We start from the raw sequence: 22,404 nt of genomic DNA on the forward strand, positions 1-22,404 counted from the left end.
CTGACAGTATATAGAAGGTACGTAGTGTTATATAAATAACGTCTTGATTATACGTAGCACAGGATATCTTACATATCGACAGAAGTCAATAAGTATAAACTTGTTTATGTTTTTTATTCCATTTTCGTATATGAAGCTTTTATTTATAAAAACAATTTTTCTAAGAAACTATTCGCGAGAGAAAATTAATTGAAGAATTATAATCGCGCTTATACTTGTATGTATTGGCCGATCTTTTTTAATTAATATCTCGAAATTTTACGTGGTGGTTTTCAAAATGATATAGGATTCTTTAGTTCAGTTTTGCGATATTTACTTATGATTTTACTTTGTTGCGAGATACTGGAAACACCCTGTATATGTATGTATCTGTGTAAAATAAACACATGTAAATATATAATCAACTTCTGTGTATTAAATTTACATAATAATACAGAAAGGTAATACAATATAATATGTATTATAATATAATATTAAAAATATCAATACATTCATAATATGAATTATATTGTAATGTAATATAATAATTTTATACAATATTATACAATATAATATTTTTATACAATATTATACAATACAATATTTTTAATATTATATTGTGCAATTATAATATTATATTGATTAAATACAATTAAACAATTATTAATTCCTATATGACATTAGTGAATAATTAATTATATACATTTATAAATATTATTACAATCATTTATGCTGTATTTTTAATTTCTAAACAGTTAATATCTTAAAGATTTCGTTATTCAATTGTTAAATAAAGATCGAAAATAATTTATCTGTTTTTCGATCTCCGACCAGCGTGTTTCTATCTTGTATTCAATACTGGGAATTAGGACTGAACTTTTCAAATTCTTTTTTACAAATTTCTTTATCTAAAATGGATTTTTTAAATAATTATTATCAATAAATAATTTCGTATTTAATAATTGCACTGTCACAAATACAGAGTATCATTATGAACAGAATTATAGAAAAATATTATATAAAATATAGAAATTTGATTTATTTAAAATTTACCTCGCCCAATTGTCCCTTAGAATATGCATTGTTAATTATAACAATTAATGTTACAATCCCATTGACTTTTCTATAAAAAATAAAACAATATTATAACTAATTCGTACAATAAAATATTCACATCTATGTGTAGTATATCTTTATTAAATAATATCGTCACCTGTGTCTTATTGTCCAGTAATTACTTAATAAACTTGTGAGCATATATTTAGTATGTCTCTCAATGACAGAAAGAAAAATATTAGCAGTTGAGGCATAAACACGCTCTATCGATGCAACTTCAATATAAGATACATTATGCCAAGATTTCAATAAAATATCTGATATTTTTGATTCTAAATAATGGATTATAATTTCAGAATTTTTACTATAAGCCAAACATTCTAATATTTTATCATTTCCTTTCATGTAATCATTAAAAATTTTATTCCATGTATCACGATCTGCCGTTTTCAAACCATTGCAATATGTCCACCTCTTCCATCCAGGCAAAAGTCTACAGAAGACAGTCCAGAATAGAAATAAAAATCTTCTAATCGAAATTGTGTTAATAGTTTCTTTAGTATTTTATAAATAATTTTTTGATATAAGTGATAACTAATTTCTCAAACATATGTAAAATATAAAAAATATCCTTATAAAAAGAATCGAATATTTTGAATATTATGAAAGGAATTACTTGTTTTTTTCAGGATTTGCTAGATGCCATTTCAAATGACTCCTAGATTTTACTTCGCAACGATTTTCATTTATAATACATTCCCACTTTGCGAGTTCTTGTTTTAAACATTTAGTATGATCGTTGATGTGACTTTCGTTAAGCAGATTCCTGTTACTAATTGTAAGTTTCTTCATAAAATCAAACCTTAGCACTCCCTAAAATTTAATAACTATCATTATATTTAATTTATTCATTATTTACAAGAACAGATATAATGTACGCGCAAATAAACGTTTTTCCTAAATAATTTTCTTTCATATTTCTTTAATATTTATGTGACTTCGTAGCATCAATATCATAATAAGTAGATTTACCAATTTCTTATTTGTGTGTGAATAATTGTGTATATATTTTACCATCTAAATAGGTATGGATTTTATATCATTTAATGAATCTTTAACACACATATCGATATATAAAGTGTTTCATAAGATTGTGCTAACGTTCGTGAGTGGGTAGAACGCAATAAACTGAACAGAAAGATTCTTTACCATTCTACAATTTTCGTAATAATTATTGAAATATTAATTAAAAATGTGAATAAACGTGCGTTTCGCGAGACTATATCGTAGGATATGCGCGATAGGTGTGCCAGCGGCGAATGTCGCATAGCAATGAAAAAACAAGAGTCGAGGCACGCGCGATCAAGCTTTATGAGACACTTTGTACATATATTTTAGTCTGTGCATATTGATGTATCGATTGATGTATCGATGTTGATATATGATTTCTATTTTCTTAATTATTATTTTCTTAATTTAAATCTGTGGCGTATCAATTATAGATTTTAAGTATTTTAAACTTTAAATATCAATTTCCATTATAAAACAAGCATTTACAAGTAGATTATTATATATTAAATTATTATGTGTTGTATAATGTAAGAAGATTATCTTAATATTATATAAATCAATTTCTCTGCAAAATGTTTGTATATTTTTAACATCGTAAACATTCGAATACTACGAAAGAAAATTAATATAAGAAAGATAATTGTGTTATATACTGTGTTCTATAATTTCCTAAAACTAATTTAATATTAATTACACAATTGATCAACAATTATCATGTAAATACTAATGTATTATTATTATAGAAAAATAACTTGATGAAATATTTAAAATTTATGTGATTGTATTAAATATAAAAATATATAACAAATATGTAACATAAGCGCCTTTTGAATTTAAATTTCTGAATTTTGGTACAAAAAAAATTAAATAATAATGTATAATTAATTTTTTTTGTTTAACTCACTATATATATATATTTTTAAATGAATTCATTATTATGATATGAAATCGTTGTATTATAAAATAGATAATTGATGTAATGGATAATTTTTTTATAAAAAAATTTAATTATATCTATATATATACCTTAAATTCAGGATAAAAATTTAAGAATGGAAAGATGTTCGACAAAAATTCAAATGCTTTGAGCATAGGATACCATGCTATATAATCTCTTTCCTGTGCCAAATAAGAAGCGATTTCCCAAAATACGGAGAATTCAAGTTTCTTCTCTATCGCAAAATGAAACGCATCATTGATGATTTGCGCTCGATTGAGAACATGTATATTACTATATTTTTGAGAATTTAAGTATTGTGCAATTTTTCGCCAGTTCGCAATATCATAATTGACGCGATAGTATCCTGTTATAAAATAAATTACTTTTGTGGATTATTAAATACTTTAAAATGATATATATTAATTATAAACATCATGATGTACATATCATGATGTACATATCATGATGTTAAAAATGTTACGAAATTAAATATATTATTATAATTAGAGATGTTTGCATTTTCTTTTTATTATTTAACATGAAGGCTGTATCAGCAATTCTACATATTACAGCAAGAAATGAAAATTTCAAATATATTGTTAAAATTTCAATATTCTTGTAATATCTTTTGTTATATTTTATATTATGTATATGAGTTTTAATACATCTTATGATTATTTTTAATTAAAATTGATATCATATATGATATGTATGATATATATATATATATATATATATATATATATATATATATATATATATATACAGGGTGAGCCATTTTAATAAACGCACACAATTATTTCGGAAACAAAGCATTTTAGAGAAAAATGTTTCAGACAAAAGTTTTATGGTTTCGAGTGGGCCATAAGATGGTATCATTGGTTTGACCTTGAAGAGTTATTTGAAGGTCACATGAAGGTCACATTCAATTTCTTAAATGGAACCTACTATTTGTCATTGCATATTCTTATAGTTTATCTCGAGAGCTTTCCAAAACACTATAATTAAGTACCTTTTCGTTAAGTACTTTTTGAGTTATGAGGCTTGAAATAATTTCTTAATTTTACATAAACCGTAAAATATCTTGTAAAATATTCATTTTTCGATTATCTTACCTTAACACTTTTACGTACAAAATAATGAGAGAAATCAACTGGTGTAAAGAAAACACATAGTTGTCTTGAAGAAAAAATATATAATTTGCAATTAACAATTCCATATTTTTTCTTAAAAACAACTATGTGTTTTCTTTACACCAATTGATTCCTCTCATTATTTTGTACATGAAAGTATTAAGATAAGATAATCGAAAAATGAATATTTTACAAGATATTTTACGGTTTATGTAAAATTAAGAAATTATTTCAAGCCTCATAACTCAAGTACTTAACGAAAAGGTACTTAATTATAGTATTTTGGAAAGCTCTCGAGATAAGCTACAAGAATGTACAAAAATATATAGCGTGTTCCATTTAAAAAAATTGAACTGACCTTCACGTGACCTTCAAATGACTCTTCAAGGTCAAACCAATGGTACCATCTTATGGCACCCTCGAAGCGATACAACTTTTGTCAGAAACATTTTTGTTGCTGGGCTTAGTTTTTGAGATATTTTATTGTCCAAGTTAAAATGGGACACCCTGTATTTATATATATATGTAAGTATATGTATATGAATACCTGTTACAAACCTCTAGGGTATGTAAAGGGTTCAATGACTAACTTTTAATAAGGGATTTATGTCTGGAAACGCACTGTTTGCGAGATACAGACTGGAACTGTTGCTATTAGGAAGATTAGTATTAGGAATAATTCTCATAATATCTTTATTTATTTACATTACACTTACAAAAATTGTTAGCAATGTCAAAACAGATGGCTACAATAATTGCTCATAATGACAACGAGAAATACAAATGACGTCTAACATTTTGGAAAGTGTACCATACTTCGCAGGTGCAATGCTTGCATCGAAGTTGGTGGTCGTCATTATGAGCAATTATTGTAGTCATTTGTTTTGACATTGCTAAATATTTTTCTAGTGTAATGTAACCAAATAAAGTTATTATGAGAATTATTCTTAATACTGAACATATCAACAGTTCCAGTCTGCAGTTCGCAAACGGCGTGTTTTCGGAAATGAGTTCCTTATTAAAAGTTGATTTACTTTAAATCCTCTGCATACCCTACAAGTTTGTAACAGATATTCATTAACACCCTGTGTTTGTATATATACAGGGCGTAACTGAAAAAGCGCCCACGGAGCAAATAGCGTTATTCCTGATTAAAAATCGAGTCGAAAAGTACTGAATCATTTTTTTCTATAATGCTCAATAAAGCGGTAATAATTGAGTAAAGTTACGCCAATAAGCACCGACCTTTAGCCTCTTTGTCGAAATTTTCTTTAAGGAAACGCTTTTGACGGAAGAAATATGATTTTTAATGCAAATTAAAGTAATTCACATTATTAAGACGCATAAGAATATTGCACGATAGCGGCATAACATAGCGCCGAAACGGCGGAGCACTCACGCACACTACCAGGCGCGCGGTTCACTAACGTGCGCCCGTCTAAAGGTCGGTGCTTATTTACTCAATAATTACCGTTTTATTAAGTATTATAGAAAAAAATTGTTCGGGACTTTTCGATTCGATTTTTAATCAGGAATAACGCTATTTGCTCCGTGGGCGCTTTTTCAGTTACACCCTGTGTATATATATATATATATATATATATATATATATATAATAATTATGTAAATACATGTATTTATATATTGAAATATATATACTTGAAATTATATACAATATAATTGTAAATTTATATTGTTATATAATAGGCAATATAGATGTAAATTTATTATTCAATATTTACCAGCTTGTTGTAAATTGAAAATAATCCATTTATTATTGTCAGAAAAGAAAAATTCAATTTTTGAATGCCATGGTGTTAACAAATTATTCGTCCAAGTTATGGTAAAATTGGGATTCGACTCCGTAGTATAAGTAACAGGTATATAATATTGTTTCTCATCTAATTTGTTGTAAAATTGTATCGATACGGTTACATGATATGTAGAGTAATTTCGCGTCACCTCCAACACGGAAGGATACCTCTGTATAATCCACGAATTTATCGTATCTTTTATATTAAAATCATACTTAAAATTCATTTCAATCATCTTAGATCTCATAGCGTTCCATAAATGTTCGGCAGTTGTTGCTTCGGGCATACTAAGTCTATAAGATTTAACATTATAATAATTTTAACATTATATTAAAATTGATAAATAAATAATAAGAAAAAAGATCATAATTTACACATAATTTATTTTCGTATTTTAATCTATAATGTAACTCTTACAGAGATAGAAATTTATGAACTTTAATATAATTGTATACACACACACACGTGCGCGCGCGCGCGCGCGGAGTGGGCCTTCGGCCCCCCTTCCCGCAACCACCCCGCCGGTAGAGGACGCATTGTGAAAAGTTGAATCACAATGGATGTATGCTGAAAGTTGTAAAGCGAGGTCCACCTTGCCTACCGACGGTGAGGTTGCGGGAGAGGGGCCGAAGGCCGCCATTTGCACCCCGCGCGCGCGGGCGCGTGTGTGTGTGTGTTTGTGTACACATACATTTGTGATATTTTTTAATTTTATTAAATTGTATTAAAAATTATATATATATTTAAATTGTATTAAGTGTATTTAAAATTATTATTTTTTCATATAACAGCTAAAATAGTAGGTTTATGAAAAAAATGCATATAAACTTTTTTGTAGAGTTTTTCAGCGGCTTTATCTTTTGGTTAAATTTTTTTTTCTCAAAGCAATATTTTCGGAGATAAAAAGCATTAAAATTGTGAAATTCTTTTACTAATAACTCTTTAACGAACAGCGAGCGACGGCTAAAACCTTTTGAATGTCACTCAGGTCAGTGACCTTGACAACATATGTCAAAGTCAAGGTAATCGAGACGGGCTCCCTTCATCGAAACATTTAGCCTTTATACTTACTGATTATCCAAATATTTCATGAATCCCTTTGAAAATATATGAAGTGGTAATGTTCGTATTAACATGCGCCATATAATGGATCCTATAATGTTTAAAAGGAAAAGAATTTAGTATATTTAAAATATCTTTACTGCAATGCGCAATAAAGGTTTGTGAATATACAGGGTGTTAGGAAATTTTCGCAGTCCCCAAGTGTGAAGATAGATTGGCTCAAATTAAAAAGGAAAGTCTTGTACTATTTTGCGATATTTGCAATAATTAACGAAAAATTAATTAAAGACGATTGGCCAATGCGCGTGGCTAGAAATGCGTGGCGGTGAAGGCGATCTCACTGTAACATAATGGCGGCTCGCGGCGAAGCGGGCGATTGGGGAGGGGAGGAGCGATGAGTGTGTAGGGGCGTGGCGAAGGCTCCACCCCTCCCCAATCACTGCTTAGCCGCGAGCCGCCATTATGTTACAGTGAGACCGCCTTCACCGCCATGCACTTCTAGCCACGCGCATTGGCCGATCCTCTTTAATTAATTTTTTATTAATTATTGCAAATATCGCAAAACAGTACAAGACTTTCCTTTTTAATTTGAGCCAATCTACCTTCACACTTGGGGACTGCGAAAAATTTCCTGACACCCTGTACATGTAATTAATAAAATTAAATATATCACACCCAAAGTTTGTGTAATTAAATCTAAGTAAGCAGCTATAAAAAATTGATAAATACAATTCGAAAAAATTTGTAATAATAGATAAATAGTGAATGATTAAAAATGTGTTAAAAATAATAAATTAGACAATTATAAGGAATCAGTTAATTTTATATTTTATTATGATTTTTTGAAATCTTAGATAAACATGTATAGTTATAATTTAAAAAAAATTACACATTATAAAATTATCCAAAAATTATATAAAAATTTAATTTTAAAGTTAGACATTATTACGTTATTGCAAATATTATGAAAAAATATATTAAATTTTACAAATGAAGGGCCTTGCACGGTTCATCTATGGAAATTGAATTTCGAAGAAATTTAAATTTTGATTGAATTTGCTTTTGGAAATAAATAGTTTACGTGAAAACACAATAAAAATTTAAAAAAACGTCAAAATAAATGTGATAAGGTTGATGAAGTGGTTTCGTCACTACAAGTATTCAAATATCGAAATAAGGCATTATTTCATTACTATTAAGGAAAAGTATAAATAATATATTAAATAAAGTAAATAATATATTAGAATGTCATACACAGTTGATCACTTTTATTAATACATTTTACTAATTTATTAACATGGAAGAAATGTGTGTGTAGCAGCATCGCCGCTGTCGTCGCCATAACATGCTATTTGATATTTGATAAAATATAATTAGTTGAAAATATAGTTATTATATAAGTTTTCCCTAAGTCTCCCCCTTCGGATGGAAGAGGGATACAACTTTCCTAATTGCTTTAAAAGACTAGCCTCTCAAAATAATTAAACACCTGTTTCATGATTCTTTGTAATTTTTGAACCGTTTCTGAAATATAGTATATGGGAAATTTATGGACACCCTATATATACATTTATGTACATATTTTCCACGTAAATATAATATCTATGTATTAATAAAAGTAATCAACTGTGATTCTACTCAATAATACATTATTTATTTTCCCTCAGTAGTAATGAAATAACGCCTTATTTCGACATTTGAACACTTGTAGCGACGAATTGGCTCCATCAAACGATATCGCGGTTAATGTGACTTTTGATTTGTCACAAACTATTTATTTCCAGAGTTTCTGCAAATTTCACCAAACTTCAAAATTCATTTTCCATAAGAATCGTACGAGGACTTTTGTTTATAAAATGATCTCATTTTTTATGAAATTAACATTGAGAAATTTATAATTATTTAATTGTTTAATTATGCAGTGTTATACGCATACCTTTGATATGGGAAAGAGAAGACTGTATATAATTTTCAGGATAGCTTATATTATATTCTATAGTAGAATTAATAACAACATAAGTATTTAGATAGAGTAATTCATGTTGAACTTGAACTACAAACAAATCCATCATCCGGGAATTTGGCAGAGCCTAAAATCAATTCGATATAATCATAACTTATCATAAATAATCAAAAAGAAAAAGTTTTTCGTACATATCAAAATTAGCTTATTATATGCTATTGTTAAGAATAAAGTTTGTATGAGTGCTTGTGTGTGTAAATTTTTCTGCGATAATTTTCGTACAAAAACATATACATATTTAGTTCTTATTAAATTTCTTTCACCGGATTTCTAGAAATTTTAGAGACTTGGATTCTTATAATTTCTTATATTTAAGAAATAAAACAGAATATTTGCACAAATATTTAACAATTATTTATATTGCTAAGCCATTAATAATTTGACTGCGTATTCAAATAGCATTAGTAATAATATAACCTTGCCGATAATGTATGCTTGACAAAATATATTAAATCCTTCGTTTAAACATGTATGAGGCCATAAATAAGTTGGTCTGAACAGATTTCTAATATATTTTTGTACCATCCCACGTGCAATTAAGCGTGCAATTATCGTTTTGTATGCGACAGGATCTAATTCTTCATTATAAGTGATATCTGCTTCTCTAAAAATAATTATATTAATATGTATGAAAAATTTATGATATTAATATAATTTCTTATGTAAATGGATTACAATATAATATGTAATTAAAATAGTTCTTAAAATATATCTATATTTTTAACTATATATATTACCGATAAAAAATGAAACCCAAACTCTGTTCTATATCATTTTGTAAATCCGGGATTACGACATGATCCACTTTGCTCTCATATGAAACAGAGGTCCGCGCAAGTTCTCTCCTCAAAATATTCCAATTACGAATGTATACACTAGTGGAAGAAATAACAGTTTTCGCAAATTCTAGATGCGACTCCGATTGTGGTCTGAACCATATGGATGAACGAATTGTTTCATTATCCGAGAGGATGATCTGATGAAAACCGGATACCAGAAATGCTACGCTATCTATGGAGATCAAAGGAGTCTCATGAAAATATGTCCATATCATATTATTGTTCGTCAATTCAGTATCTCGTATCGGCATATTTGACAAAGCTTTGTATTTTGGATGATGTATTATGCAAATAATAAAAGTAATTTTTAATTCTGGCTTGTCCCAATATGGAAATATTTGCTGTTTTTTCATTTGATACCAATTTGTTCGCTGGATACCTGTTGCGATTAACCACCTACCGTATTTTAATGATATATTTTAGATAATGACTAATTTTTTAGATAATTGTAAGCGTAAAATGCACAAATGTACAAATTGTTTTTGATATTTCATATATTCTTCTACTTACTCTATTTCTTTATCTTTGTTTATGTACGGAGTTCCGAAAGATTCCCTTACGATATTAATTGAGATTGCATAGTCTATATACAGATCGTATATTCCACGCAACGAGACATCACCGAAATCGAGCACGACAATATTGTTTTTAATAAAATTTGTTGATTTTGTTTCATAAAGCTTACCATTATTTTGATTTAATTTTGAGTACATTATAATTGTTGTATCCGGTACATAAAAACCTATGTATCGTTTTGCATGAGAAATATTTAAAGTGATTATGCATACGCTATGGAGAAAATGATTGTCTAATATTATCTTCATATTATAATGTGTCGGAAGTACATAATCTGATATATTGCTTGATGTATTGTTTAATAAACTGCGCACTGCGATTTTCGATTCTTCATCGATTCCTTTGATTTTTGATTCTTCATCATCCACATGACTCGCTATTGCTATCATGGCAAGGTATATTATACTATTACTTAATAATAGTTTTAAGAATGTCATGTTGAATTTCACTCGGATATCTATAAAAAACGTTTCTTCAATAAAAACAAAAGTATTTGCAAAGAGTATGCAATAAAATCGATATTTGTGTGAAAAAACGTTCAAGAGAATTTACAAAACACTTCATAAGAAAATACGATTAATTTAAAAAGAAATTAAAATAATACAGTTTAATAAATAAAGGAATGATTAGAAAAGATAAATATAAAAATTATTAAAACGACATATGAAATATTTTTTTCGGACTTGAATATTAGGAGACATGAAGGATGTATTTAGATAATTCCAGTAAGACAAAACACAATAAACATAACTCTTATTTATCTCAATTAGCTATCTTTAAGATTTCTCCTAGTGCAATTATATATTTCAATGTATATATATATATAATTTAAGCATTAAAATGTATGAGAAATGAAGGTATATTCTGAACAATGCGATTTTATACATGATATGGACTATATGTTTACTAACATGTTATTTTCAAGATCAATCTGTTCCTTAAGTAAGAAATGTATTAAAAACATACAAACACTGAACGGAAATCAAATATCATCAAATATTTGAAATTTTGATAATGTAGCGGATTGTATCAAACATTCGAACAAAACTCTAAAAACAATTATGTTAATATTTTTATAACACATCTTTTTGAAAAAAATGTTAATTTTTTATTATTTGTTGTTTATTCGTTCGTTACACATTCAAATTAACATATCCTACTGGTCCTAGATATTCATTATAAAAAATATTTTAAAAACAAAACACAGGTATTATTATACGTTTTTAAGATAGATAATTTTATAGCTTAGCTAATGAGATAATATTTTATATAGCTTAGATAATTTTATAGCAATAATAAAAAATTAATTACACAATAATTTTATAATGTCAAAAAGAAATTTAGCTTATAAATTTTACACTTTCTATATGTCAAAATGGTCGAAACATGTTATTACAGTACAAACGTAAATGTCTTCACCCACACATTTCTATTAACTGTAATGTATGCAAAAGATAAAAATATTATTTACAATAAAATGAGTTAGTCGATTTGAAAATTAAAGAAAATCTTTTATAAAATAGAAAGTCTTTTATAAAATAAAAGCGTTACCTGTTACTCCACACAATTTTGTATGCACATTTAAAGAAAGAAAGATAAATATTTTATTATATATTTAATGCCTTACCCTACTAGTTGAAATAGCTAGGTTTAATATCAGATTTACCACCAAAAACATTCAATCGCGAACTTATCGCTTCAAGAGACTATCATGAACTGATGGCTCTGTCGGCATACCTGACAGTATATAGAATGTACGTAGTGTTATATAAATAACGTCTTGATTATACATAGCATAGGATATCTTACATATTGACAGAAGTCAATAAGTATAAACTTGTTTATGTTTTTTGTTCCATTTTCGTATATGAAGCTTTTATTTATAAAGACAATTTTTCTAAGAAACTATTCGCGAGAGAAAATTAATTGAAGAATTATAATCGCGCTTATACTTGCATGTATTGGCCGATCTTTTTTAATTAATGTCTCGAAATATTACGTAGTGGTTTTCAAAATGATATGGGATTTTTTATTTCAGTTTAGCGATATTTACTTATGGTTTTACTTTGTTGCGAGATACTGGAAACAGCCTGTATATGTATGTATCTGTGTAAAATAAACACATGTAAATATATAATCAACATCTGTGTATTAAATTTACAGAATAATACAGAAAAGTAACACAATATAATATTTAATATAATATAATATTAGAAATATGCATAATATTCATAATATGAATTATATTGTAATGTAATATAATAATTTTATACAATATTATACAATATAATATTTTTATACAATATTATGCAGTATAATATTTTTAATATTATATTGTGCAATTATAATATTATATTGATTAAATACAATTAAACAATTATTAATTCCTATATGACATTAGTGTATAATTAAGTATATATATTTATAAATATTATTACAATCATTTATGCTGTATTTTTAATTTCTAAACAGTTAATATCTTAAAGATTTCGTTATTCAATTGTCAAATAAAGATCGAAAATAATTTATCTGTTTTTCAATCTCCGACCAGCGTGTTTCTATCTTATATTCAATATTGGGAATAACTGAATTTTTTAAATTCCTTTTTACAAATTTCATTATCTAAAATGGATTATTTTAATAATTATTATCAATAAATGATTTCGTATTTAATAATTGCACTGTCACAAATACAGAGTATCATTATGAACAGAATTATAGAAAAATATTATATAAAATATAGAAATTTGATTTATTTAAAACTTACCTCGCCCAACTGTCCCTTAGAATACGCATTGTTAATTATAACAATTAATGTTACAATCTCATTGACTCTCCTATCAAGAATAAAACAATATTATAACTAATTCGTACAATAAATCTTCACATCTATGTGTAGTATATCTTTATTAAATAATATCGTCACCTGTGTCTTATTGTTTCGTAATTACTTAATAAACTTGTAAGCATGTACTTAGTATTCCTCTCAAGAATAGAAAGGAAAATATTAGCATTTAAGGCAGAAGCTCGCTCTGTCGGTTCAAGTTGAAAATGAGATTGATTATACAAAGGTTTTGAAATTTCTGGAATTATTACAGTATTTGTGATAATTTCTAAATAATTGATTATAATTTCAGAATTTTTACTGTAAGCCAAACATTCTAATATTTTATCATTTCCTTTCATGTAATCATTAAAAACTTTATTCCATGTATCACGATCTGCCGTTTTCAACCCATTACAATATGTCCACCTCTTACATCCAGGCAAAAGTCTACAAAAGATAATCCAAAAAAGATATAAAATTCTTCTAACGAAATTGTGTTCATAGTATCTTTAGTGTTATATAAATAATTTTTTGATATAAGTGATAACTAATTTCTCAAACATATGTAGAATATAAAAAATATCCTTATAAAAAGAATCGAATATTTTGAATATTATGAAAAGAATTACTTGTTTTTTTCAGGATTTGCTAGATGCCATTTCAAATGAATCCTAGATTTTACTTCGCAAGGATTTTCATTTATAATACATTCCAACTTTGCGAGTTCTTGTTTTAAACATTTGGTATGATCATTGATGTGACTTTCGTTAAACAGATTCCAGTTACTAATTCTAAGTTTCTGCATAAAATCAAACCTTAGCACTCCCTAAAATTTAATAACTATCATTATATTTAGTTTATTCATTATTTACAAGGACAGATATAATGTACGCGCAAATAAACGTTTTTACTAAATAATTTTCTTTCATATTTCTTTAGTATTTATGTGACTTCGTAGCATCAATATCATAATAAGAAGATTTACCAATTTCTTATTTGTGTGTGCATAATTGTGTATATATTTTATCATGTAAATAGATATGGATTTTATATCATTTAATGAATTTTTAACACATATATCGATATATAAATTGTTTCATAAAATTGTGCTAACGTTCGTGAGTGGGTAGAACGCAATAAACTGAACAGAAAGATTCTTTACCATTTTACAATTTTCATAATAATTATTGAAATATTAATTAAAAATGTGAATAAGCATGCGTTTCGCGAGACTATATCGTAGGATATGCGCGATAAGTGTGCCAGCGGCGAATGTCGCATAGCAATGAAAAAACAAGAGTCGAGGCAAGCTTTACGAGACACTTTGTACATATATTTTAATCTGTGCATATTGATGTATCGATTGATGTATCGATTTTGATATATGATTTTTATTTTCATAATTATTATTTTCTTAATTTAAATCTGTGGCGTATCAAATATAGATTTTAAGTATTTTAAACTTTAAATATCAATTTTCTTTATAAAACAAGCATTTACAAATGGATTATTATATATTAAATTATTATGTGTTGTATAATGTAAAAAGATTATCTTAATATTATATAAATCAGTTTCTCTGCAAAATGTTTCTATATTTTTAACATCGTAAACATTCGAATACTACGAAAGAAAATTAATATAAGAAAGATAATTGTGTTATATACTGTGTTCTATAATTTCCTAAAACTAATTAAATATTTATTACACAATTTATCAACAATTATCATGTAAATACTAACGTATTATTATTATAGAAAAATAACTTGATGAAATATTCAAAATTTATGTGATTGTATTAAATATAAAAAATATATAACAAATATGTAACATAAGCGCTCTTTGAATTTGAATTTCTGAATTTTGGTACAAAAAGAATTAAATAATAATGTATAATTAATTTTTTTTGTTTAACTCACTACATATATCTATTTTTAAAAGAATTCATTATTATGATATGAAATCGTTGTATTATAAAATAGATAATTGATGTAATTGATAATTATTTTATAAAGAAATGTAATTATATCTATATATATACCTTAAATTCAGGATAAAAATTTAAGAATGGAAAGATGTTCGACAAAAATTCAAATGCTTTGAGCATAGGATACCATGCTACATAATCTCTTTCCTGTGCCAAATAAGAAGCGAGTTCCCAAAATACGGAGAATTCAAGTTTCTTCTCTATCGCAAAATGAAACGCATCATTGATGATTTGCGCTCGATTGAGAACATGTATGTTACTATATTTTTGAGAATTTAAGTATTGTGCAATTTTTCGCCAATTCGCAATATCATAATTGACGCGATAGTATCCTGTTATAAAATAAATTACTTTTGTTGATTATTAAATACTTTAAAATGATATATATTAATTATAAACATATTTCGTATTGTTGAAAATATTACGAAATTAAATATATTATTATAATTAGAGATGTTTGCATCTTCCGTTTTTATTATGTAACATGAAGGCTGTATCAGCAATTCTACATATTACAGCAAGAAATAAAAATTTCAAATATATTATTAAAATTTCAAATATTCTTGCAATATCTTTTGTTATTTCTTATATTATATATATGTAATTTAATACATCTCATGATTATTTTTAATTAAAATTGATATCATATATGATATATATATGATATATTATATATATATATATATATATATATATATATATATGTGTATATATATATGTAAATATAAGTATACGAATACCTGTTACAAACTTCTAGGGTATGTAGAGGGTTCAAAGTAGACTAACTTTTAATAAGGAACTTATGTCCGGAAACGCACCGTTTGCGAAATACAGACGAACTGTTGGTATTAAGAAGATTAGTATTAGGAATAATTCTCATAATATCTTTATTTATTTACATTACACGAAAAAAATGTTTAGCAATGTCAAAACAAATGGCTACAATAATTGCTCATAATGACAACGAGAAATCCAAATGACGTCCAACATTTTGGAAAGAGTGTACCATGCTTCGCAGGTGCAATGCTTGCATCGAAGTTGGTGGTCGTCATTATGAGCAATTATTGTAGTCATCTGTTTTGACATTGCTAAACATTTTTGTAGTGTAATGTAACCAAATAAAGTTATTATGTGAATTATTCTTAATACTGAACATATCAACAGTTCCAGTCTACAGGTCGCAAACGGCGTGTTTTTGGAAATGTGTTCCTTATTAAAAGTTCATTTACTTTAAACCCTCTGCATACCCTACAAGTTTGTTACAGATATTCATTAACACCCTATGTTTATATATAAACAGGGTGTAACTGAAAAAGCGCTCAGGGAGCAAATAGCGTTATTCCTGATTAAAAATCGTGTCGAAAAGTCCTGAATCATTTTTTTCTATAATGCTCAATAAAGCGGTAATAATTGAGTAAAGTTACGCCAATAAGCACCGACCTTTAGCCTCCTTGTCCAAATTTTCTTTAAGGAAACGCTTTTGACGGAAGAAATATGATTTTTAATGCAAATTAAAGTTTTTCACATTATTACGACGCATGAGAATATTGCACGATAGCGGCATAACATAGCGCCGAAACGGCGGAGCACTCACGCACACTACTAGGCGCGCGGTTCACTGACGTGCGCCCGTCTAAAGGTCGGTGCTTATTTACTCAATAATTACCGCTTTATTAAGTATTATAGAAAAAAATGGTTTGGGACTTTTCGACTCGATTTTTAATCAGGAATAACGCTATTTGCTCCGTGGGCGCTTTTTCAGTTACACCCTGTGTGTATATATATATATATATATATATATATATATATATATATATATATACACAATATATATACATACATACATACATACATAATATAATAATTGAACAATTCTGACAATTTGGATTATGCAATTTAGTGCAAAAATAAAATAGCTTCGACTACAAACAATATATGTGTATATATGTATATATATATATATATATATATATATATATATATACATATATATATATATATATATACTTATAATTATGCAAATATATGTATTTACATGTTGAAATATATATACTTGAAATTATATACAATATAATTGTAAATTTATATTGTTATATAATAGGCAATATAGATGGAAATTTATTATTCAATATTTACCAGCTTGTTGTAAATTGAAAATAATCCATTGATTATTCTCAGAAAAGAAAAATTCAATTTTTGAATGCCATGGTGTTAACAAACTATTTGTCCAAGTTATGGTAAAATTGGGATTCGACTCCGTAGCATAAGTAAGAGGTATATAATATTGTTTTTCATCTAATTTGTCGTAAAATTGTACCGATACAGTTACATGATAAGTAGAGTAATTTCGCTTCACCTCCAACACGGAAGGATACCTCTGCATAATCCACGAATTTATCATATCTTTTATATTAAAATCACACATAAAATTCAATTCCATCATCTTACAATTAGATCTCATAGCGTTCCATAAATGATCGGCAGTTGTTGCTTCAGGCATACTAAGTCTATAAGATTTAACATCATAATAATTTTAACACAATACTAAAAATGATAAATAAATAATAAGAAAAAAGATCATAATTTACACATAATTTATTTTCGTATTTTAATCTATAATGTAACTTCTACAGAAATAGAAATTTATGAACTTTAATATAATTGTATATATATATATATATATATATATATATATATATATATATTCTTATTAATATATATTAATATATATTTATTAGTAATTATGTCAGAATTTGTCGTGACTGAACAAATAATAATTTTAATTTTTATATTACAAAGATTTTAGAGTGTTTATATTCTATGTTTGTAAAACTACATTCTCCAAATCATTCAATTTAAATTATTTGTTATTTAGAAAATATGAATATCTATTATATATTTATTAAGAAAAAAGTTGAAATTCAATCTTAACAAAAATTCATAAACATGAAATAGCAGTATAAATTTAAGCTTTTAAATATCTATGTCTTTTAAACATTAAAAAACTGGAAATTTATTATTAAATCTATTTTATACTTTGATTTTTCTTCCTTTTCCTCTATGATGTATATTATTACATTACAATACATTATACTTACTGATTATCCAAATATTTGATGAATCCCTTTGAAAATATATGAAGTGGTAATGTTCGTTCTAACATGCGCCATAAAATGTATCCTATAATGTTTGAAAGAAAAAGAATTTAGTATATTTAAAATGTCTTTACTGCAATGCGCAATAAAGGTTTGTGAATATATATGTAATTAATAAAATTAAATATATCACACCCAAAGTTTGTGTAATTAAATCTAAGTAAGCAGCTATAAAAGATTGATAAATACAGTTCAACGAAAAAATTTGTAATAATAGGTAAATAGTAAATGATTAAAAATGTTTTAAAAATAAGAAATTAGACTATTATAAGAAATCAGTTAATTTTATATTTTATTATGATTTTTTGAAATCTTAGATAAACATGTATAGTTATAATTTAAAAAAAATTACACATTATAGAATTATCCAAAAATTATATAAAAATTTAATTTTAAAGTTAGATATTACTACGTTATTGCAAATATTATGAAAAAATATATTAAATTTTACAAATGAAGGGCCTTGCACGGTTCTTTATATGGAAATTGAATTTCGAAGAAATTTGAATTTTGATTGAATTTGCTGAATTTTGGAAATAAGTAGTTTACGTGAAAACACAATAAAAATTTAAAAAATGTCAAAATAAATGTGATAAGGTTGATGAAGTGATTTCGTCGCTACAAGTCAATTTATTCAAATATCGAAATAAGGCGTTATTTCAATATTATTAAGGAACAGTAAATAATATATTAAATAAAGTAAATAATATATTAGAATGTGACACACAGTTGATCGTTTTTATTAATACATTTTACTAATATATTTACATGGAAAAAATGTGTGTGTAGCAGCATCGCCGCTGTCATCGCCATAACATGCTATTTGATATATGATAAAATATAATTAGTTAAAAGTATAGTTATTATATAGGTTTTCCCTAAGTTTCCCCCTTCGAATGGAAGAGGGATACAACTTCCCTAATTGCTTTAAAAGACTAGTTTCTCAAAATAATTAAACACCTGTTTCATGATCTTTCGTAATTTTTGAACCGTTTCTGAAATATAGTATATGGGAAGTTTATGGACACCCTATATATACATTTATGTACATATTTTCCACGTAAATATAATATCTATTAATATGTATTAATAAAAGTAATCAACTGTGTGTGATTCTACTCAATAATACATTATTTATTTTCCCTCAGTAGTAATGAAATAACGCCTAATTTCGGCAATTAAACGCTTGTAGCGACGAAATGGCTCTACCAAACGATATCGCGGTTAATGTGACTTTTGATTTGCCACAAACTATTTATTTCCAGAATTTCTACAAATTTCACCAAACGTCAAAATTCAATTTCCATAAGAATTGCACAGGGTCTTTTGTTTATAAATGACTTTTCTCATTTTCTATGAAATTAATATTCAGAAATTTATAATTATTTAATTGTTTAATTATGCAGTGTTTTACGCATACCTTTGATTTGAGAGAGAGAAGACTGTAAATAATTTTCAGGATAAATATTATATTCTATATTAGAATTTATAACAACATAAGTATTTAGATAGAGTAATTCATGTTGAACTTGAACTACAAACAAATCCATCATCCGAGAATTTGGCAGAACCTAAAATCAATTCGATATAATCATAACTTATCATAATAATCATAAATAATCAAAAAGAAAAAGTTTTTGGTACATATCAAAATTAGCTTATTATATGCTATTGTTAAGAATAAAGTTTGTATGTGTGTTTGTGTGTGTAAATTTTTCTGCGATAATTTTCATACAAAAACATATACGTATTTAGTTCTTATTAAATTTCTTTCACCGGATTTCTAGAAATTTTAGAGACTTGGATTCTTATAATTTCTTATATTTAAGAAATAAAACAGAATATTTGCACAAATATTTAACAATTATTTATATTGCTATATTATTAATCATTTGACTGCGTATTCAAATAGCGTTAGTAATAAAATAACCTTGCCGATAATGTAAGCTTGATAAAATATATTAAATCCTTCGTTTAAACATGTATGAGGCCATAAGTAAGTTGGTCTGAACAGATTTCTAATATATTTTTGTACCATCCCACGTGCAATTAAGCGCGCAATTATCGTCTTGTATGCGACAGGATCTAATTCTTCATTATAAGTGATATCTGCTTCTCTAAAAATAATTATACATACTAATGTGTATGAAAAATTTTGGATATTAATATAATTTCTTATGTAAATGGATTACAATATAATATGTAATTAAAATAGTTTTTAAAATATACCTAAATTTTCAACTATATATATTACCGATAAAAAATGAAACCCAAAGTCTGTTCCATATCATTTTGTAAATCCGGGATTACGACATGATCCACTTTGCTCTCAAATGAAACAGAGGTCCGCGCAAGTCCTCTCCTCCAAATTTTGCAATTACGTATGTATACACTAATGGAAGAAATAACAGTTTTCGCAAATTCTAGATGTGGTTCCGATTGTGGTCTGAACCATATGGATGAACGAATTGTTTCATCATCCGTGAGGATAATGTGATGAAAACCGGATACTAGAAATGCTACACTATCTATGGAGATCAAAGGAGTCTCGTGAAAATATGCCCTCATCATAATATCGGGAAAAAATATATTATCTCGTATCGGCATATTTGACAAAGCTTTGTATTTTGTATAATGCATTATGGAAATATCAAAAGTACTTCTTAATTCTGGCTTGTCCCAATATGGAAATATTTGCTGTTTTTTCGCTGGGATACCTGTTGCGATTAACCACCTGCCGTTTTTTAATGATAAACATTAAATAATGCATAATTTTAGATAATTGTAAGCATAGAATGCACAAATGTACAATTTGTTTTTGATATTTCATATATTCTTCTACTTACTCTATTTCTTCATCTTTGTTTATGTACGGAATTCCGAAAGATTCCCTTACGATATTAATTGAGATTTTATACACTATATATAGATCGTACATTCCACGCAACAAGACATCACCGAAATCGAGCACGACAATATTGTTTTTAATAAAATTTGTTGACATTGTTTTATAAACCGTACGATTATTTTTCTTTAATGTCGATACTATTATACTCGCTGAATCCGGTGCATAAAAACTTATGTACTGTTTTGTATAAGAAATGTTTAAAGTGATTATGCATTCACTACGGAGATAATTATTGAGTAACATTAACTCTATGTTATAATGTATCGGAAGTATATAATCTGATATATTGCTTGATGTATTGTTTAATACACTGCGCACGAATTTCGATTTTTCATCGATTCCTTTGATTTTTGATTCTTCATCATTCACATGACTCGCTATTGCCATCATGGCAAGGTATATTATACTATTAGTTAATAATAGTTTTAAGAATGTCATGTTGAATTTCACTCGGATATCTATAAAAAACGTTTCTTCATTAAAAACAAAAATATTTGCAAAGAGTATGCAATAAAATCGATTTTTGTGTGAAAAAACGTTCAAGAGAACACTTCATAAGAAAATACGATTAATTTAAAAAGAAATTAAAATAATACAGTTTAATAAATGAAGGAATGATTAGAAAAGATAAATATAAAAATTATTAAAACGACATATGAAATATTTATTTCAGATTTGAATATTAGGAGACATGAAGGATGTATTTAGATAATTCCAGTAGGATAAGCACAATAAACGTAACTCTTATTTATATCAATTTAGCTATCTTTAAGATTTGTCCTAGTACAATTACATATTTCAATGTATATATATATATATATATATATATATATATATATATATATATATAATATGAGCATTAAAATGTATGAGAAATGAAGGTATATTCTGAACAATGCGATTTTATACATGATATGGACTATATGTTTACTAACATGTTATTTTCAAGATCAATCTGTTCCTTAAGTAAGAAATGTATTAAAAACATACAAACACTGAACGGAAATCAAATATCATCAAATATTTGAAATTTT

At 26.5% G+C, this 22,404-nt stretch overlaps 2 protein-coding genes across 2 annotated transcripts; both read right to left on the reverse strand.

Moving 5' to 3' along the window:
- Positions 1–758: 758 nt before the first annotated feature.
- LOC145974481 (aminopeptidase N-like) lies at positions 759–12,450 on the reverse strand. Its single transcript, XM_083104336.1, has 12 exons — positions 12,121–12,450; positions 10,428–10,950; positions 9,816–10,313; positions 9,496–9,682; positions 8,992–9,145; positions 7,065–7,146; positions 5,922–6,286; positions 3,133–3,410; positions 1,712–1,908; positions 1,193–1,528; positions 1,033–1,102; positions 759–887 (listed from the first exon to the last, which is right to left on the reverse strand). The coding sequence occupies exons 2-12, from the start codon at positions 10,928–10,930 to the stop codon at positions 759–761; spliced, it is 2,799 nt and encodes a 932-aa protein (XP_082960462.1). The 5' UTR covers positions 10,931–10,950; positions 12,121–12,450.
- Positions 12,451–12,459: 9 nt separating this feature from the next.
- Positions 12,460–21,824, reverse strand: LOC145974484 (aminopeptidase N-like). The gene is made up of 11 exons (XM_083104338.1): positions 21,309–21,824; positions 20,717–21,196; positions 20,393–20,579; positions 19,883–20,033; positions 18,406–18,487; positions 17,444–17,814; positions 15,362–15,639; positions 13,950–14,146; positions 13,420–13,767; positions 13,261–13,330; positions 12,460–12,599 (listed from the first exon to the last, which is right to left on the reverse strand). Exons 1-11 carry the CDS (start codon positions 21,806–21,808, stop codon positions 12,555–12,557), a joined length of 2,709 nt encoding a protein of 902 aa, XP_082960464.1. The 5' UTR covers positions 21,809–21,824; the 3' UTR covers positions 12,460–12,554.
- Positions 21,825–22,404: the final 580 nt, after the last annotated feature.

The sequence above is a fragment of the Camponotus vicinus genome, unplaced genomic scaffold, assembly GCF_025532165.1.
Source record: "Camponotus vicinus isolate PSW18456_S1 unplaced genomic scaffold, iyCamVici1.0 SCAF_7, whole genome shotgun sequence".
In the NCBI taxonomy this organism is placed as follows: domain Eukaryota; kingdom Metazoa; phylum Arthropoda; class Insecta; order Hymenoptera; family Formicidae; genus Camponotus; species Camponotus vicinus.

What these genes read in the sequence shown, in the direction of transcription:
- LOC145974481 (XM_083104336.1), bottom strand. Translation starts at nt 10,930, where the DNA reads ATGACATTCTTAAAACTATTATTAAGTAATAGTATAATATACCTTGCC. An exon ending in TTCTCTTTCCCATATCAAAG is followed by an intron (nt 7,147 to 8,991) that starts GTATGCGTATAA and finishes TAAACATTATAG; the next exon opens with GATCCATTATATGGCGCATG. An exon ending in TTTCAATTTACAACAAGCTG is followed by an intron (nt 3,411 to 5,921) that starts GTAAATATTGAA and finishes ATTTTATAACAG; the next exon opens with GATACTATCGCGTCAATTAT.
- LOC145974484 (XM_083104338.1), bottom strand. Translation starts at nt 21,808, where the DNA reads ATGACATTCTTAAAACTATTATTAACTAATAGTATAATATACCTTGCC. An exon ending in TTGGGTTTCATTTTTTATCG is followed by an intron (nt 20,580 to 20,716) that starts GTAATATATATA and finishes AATTATTTTTAG; the next exon opens with AGAAGCAGATATCACTTATA. An exon ending in GCAAATCCTGAAAAAAACAA is followed by an intron (nt 13,768 to 13,949) that starts GTAATTCTTTTC and finishes TATCTTTTGTAG; the next exon opens with ACTTTTGCCTGGATGTAAGA.